Source organism: Saccostrea cucullata, unplaced genomic scaffold (genome assembly GCF_032062105.1).
Source record: "Saccostrea cucullata isolate Sc308-1 unplaced genomic scaffold, CSIRO_AGI_Scuc_v1 ctg3015, whole genome shotgun sequence".
NCBI lineage: Eukaryota > Metazoa > Mollusca > Bivalvia > Ostreida > Ostreidae > Saccostrea > Saccostrea cuccullata.
This window is the reverse complement of record NW_026921637.1, coordinates 14527-17747: the sequence shown is the minus strand read 5'-3', so window position 1 is coordinate 17747 and position 3221 is coordinate 14527. Positions and strand designations below refer to the sequence as shown.

At 31.9% G+C, this 3221-nt stretch overlaps 1 protein-coding gene across 1 annotated transcript; it reads right to left on the bottom strand.

Annotated features, from left to right (window-relative positions):
• Positions 1-941: 941 nt before the first annotated feature.
• Positions 942-2826, bottom strand: LOC134260466 (platelet endothelial aggregation receptor 1-like). Its single transcript, XM_062743016.1, has 3 exons — positions 2778-2826; positions 2115-2173; positions 942-1403 (listed from the first exon to the last, which is right to left on the bottom strand). The coding sequence occupies exons 1-3, from the start codon at positions 2786-2788 to the stop codon at positions 1192-1194; spliced, it is 282 nt and encodes a 93-aa protein (XP_062599000.1). The 5' UTR covers positions 2789-2826; the 3' UTR covers positions 942-1191.
• Between the last annotated feature and the right edge of the window lie 395 nt (positions 2827-3221).

Below are 3221 nucleotides of genomic sequence, written 5' to 3'. Positions count from 1 at the left end.
TAAAGATCGCGGGAATCTCATATCAAATTAAACGTACCTCGCATGTTACATATCATATATAAGATACATAAAAATAAGTAGAATATTTTCTACCATTCGCTCATAAAAAAGTAATAATGAATGTGAATGGAGGAAACTAAATGTGTTGGAATCTATCTATTCAATACATAAGTTAGACGTACAAATATTTTTTTTCTCAGATAACGCTCTCTCTCTCTCTCTCTCTCTCTCTCTCTCTCTCTCTCTCTCTCTCTCTCTCTCCACTTGGCAAAAATGAAGGGGGGGTTCCAACCCCCGGACCCCACCCCCCCCCATCTGGATCCGCCAATGTACCTTTGATTGTTACTTGATTCCAAAATCTTACAAGTAATATACTTTTAAGAAATTTCTCAAAAAATAGGGAAAATTATATTAAAGTTGTTCAACTAAAGTATGTCAAGTATTAATTAGTCTTTAATTCATTCAATGACCAATAACAAATCGTATTTCCATGTTTTCTTTATTGGTTTCTATACATGATGTATATGGTGACAGTCTGCTTTTTCTTTTCTGCACGATTACTTTTAATTCGTAAGTATATTCTTAGCATTCGTGAACGTATTTTACAAAATATACTCAAGAGTATTTCTATTATTACCAGAATTAGAAAAAATAATCTGAGATAAACGATTTAAGTCGCTAAATGATTTCCTAGAACAGTAAAAGGTATTTAATTTAAAATGGGTGTGTTTTATTTTGACCGATGCTAGGATGAACTAAGCTGTCCTTAGTTATGATATACTGTAAATCACGTTTAAATCCCGAGAACTTAATTTTCACGTAATTACGCGAGACAATGAGTTCGCAAAAATTTCATTCTCGCGTTTAAAAGTATTCCTTACTATTATATAGAGGAAAATCAACAATTCGTGTAAATTATGTCTCGCTAGTAAAGAGTCAATGACTATCTCGCGCAAATAAGATGTCGTGAAAATTTAGTGATCTGCAGTAGTCCATAAATGTCCCGATATCCATACTTAGTTTATGATTACTCAACAGATGGAAACTTATTTTGATATAACGTCACAATTTCATAAAAACAATCATTCAACATTACTATCGATAGTAAAAAGGTCACCGATCTTATAAATTTATGCATCTTTAAAGCTGAAAAACGATTGGTTTGTATACATATATTTTTTGAATTGTTCTTTATAAAATAATAGTGAACCTATTTGTTTCATGCTGCGAACCTGTTTTTGATTCAGAAGATGATTTAGGTAACTGCTCTGTTGTAGAGATACAGCCTATTGTTGGTAGACATGTTACATTATCACAATGACAAGTATTCCAACATTTCTTCCCGTAGAGGGGGTAGGGACAGGTAAAACTGCAGTTATCTCCCGTGTACCCGACGCCGCATTCTGTAAAATGAAGTATATAGATAATAAAAAGTAACCATATTCAAATCCCATTACAACTAAATAATTTCTTGTATGAAGCAGAACATTCATTTGCGTTCCATACATAAAATCTTCATTTTTAACAGACGTTTTTACCCACCCCCCTTAATTTCTATACACACTCAAATTCGCGATTTACAAACGTAAGATATGATTTATAATGCAGCAGATAAATTGTAAGTATTCAAAATAATCTTCTTTGTTTCAACGTGGAAGGGATTCGTATATAGCAAAACAAAATCCAAATTCAAATGACAAATTACAAAAATCAGAGACAAATTAGCAAAACAAAGATACATAACATGTACCTTATTTAGTGAAAAAGAATGTTTACACCCGTGCGCCTAATCCCCAAATACACGAAGAAAAAAAAATAATTTTTATGTTTAAATCTGTAAAAGTCTTTTGAATAAAGAAGCAGAAAAATTATGAAAAGATATTGTAAAATTGATCAAAACAAATGTAGAATAAAAGCAATCATAGGAAATCTCTCAAACATATACATTTTAAAGAAATTGTATTTATGATTTAGAATTTAAATATCGTAGTAATATCCAGTGCCTGCACATCCTCAAATTTGTGATAAGGTCTTATTTTTATGTAATCTTGGAGTAGTTTTTTTCATTGCAACCCCAAACCCTCTTGAACAAAAGATGATATTGTTTCTCTCACCTTGACAGACTCGGTCTCTCTCATTCCAGATATAACCCGAACAGCATCCCATGTATCCCCTGTACAGAAATTTAGTCATATATGTAAGTTGCAATCTCATTAAATGTTACAATTTTCAACAAGCGATGAAAAGTTCATCGTCTCAAACCACGACCAAAATGTACGATCCTCTCCTATTATGAGAGAGCTATATATGCGGACTCCGGACCGTGGCTTGAGACGATGTGAAAAGTGAGAGACATCAATTACTAAGATTGATAGACTGCTGATTTTCGTCCTGTTCGAGAATTTTTCCTGCATATACAGACATCTCCAAACACCGATGAACTGCTTCAAATTACTTTTGCGCGGCACCAAAGGTCATTGAGCAATGTACGTATTCTGTATTTTTGTCCAGTGATTTAAGGTTCATAAACCCTCTGCTCACTCATATAAAATTTTTCTTTAACTTTTATGATTTTCCAAAGGAAATGTATATGCTGAATAAAATACCAACATTTATAGCATTTGACAAAAAATGCACTTCAACTTGACAAATTTGTAAGGGAATAATATACATTTGTGTCAATTAGAGTTATCTCTCTTATCAGAGTATCAATGTACCTTAACGTAAAAAAAGGGTTTTGGTTATATTGCATAAATTACAGATAATGTATACAATACCTTTCACACATTGGGACACATTCCGAAATCCGGATGCTAAAACCAATCACAAACATTCATTACATTGCTCATCATTTTTAAAAAGTAATTATTTTGATGATAACATGTATGTTAGTCTGATAGAAATCACTGCCAAATAGACACTTCTCAATAAGCAATGCTTAAACTCAATTTGTTTCCTTCCTTATTCCGCTTTTAATGAAGTTTTCACGTTTATTTTGTCGATATTTCAATTTGGTTCTAAAGATATACTAAAACAGGTTTAAATGAATTTATCTGTAAAAATTTGCACGATTGTGTGTGAAATATTAAAGAGGTGTTTAACATTGAAACAGGGAGAGTATATTTATATATATTGTACAAGAAGAATAAGTTGGTTTGATCTTTTACAACTTTCCTAACTTTGTATCACTATATTTTACTTTTGATTCGGGCGATCACGTG

What these genes read in the sequence shown, in the direction of transcription:
- LOC134260466 (XM_062743016.1), bottom strand. An exon ending in GAGAGACCGAGTCTGTCAAG is followed by an intron (nt 1,404 to 2,114) that starts GTGAGAGAAACA and finishes TTCATTTTACAG; the next exon opens with AATGCGGCGTCGGGTACACG.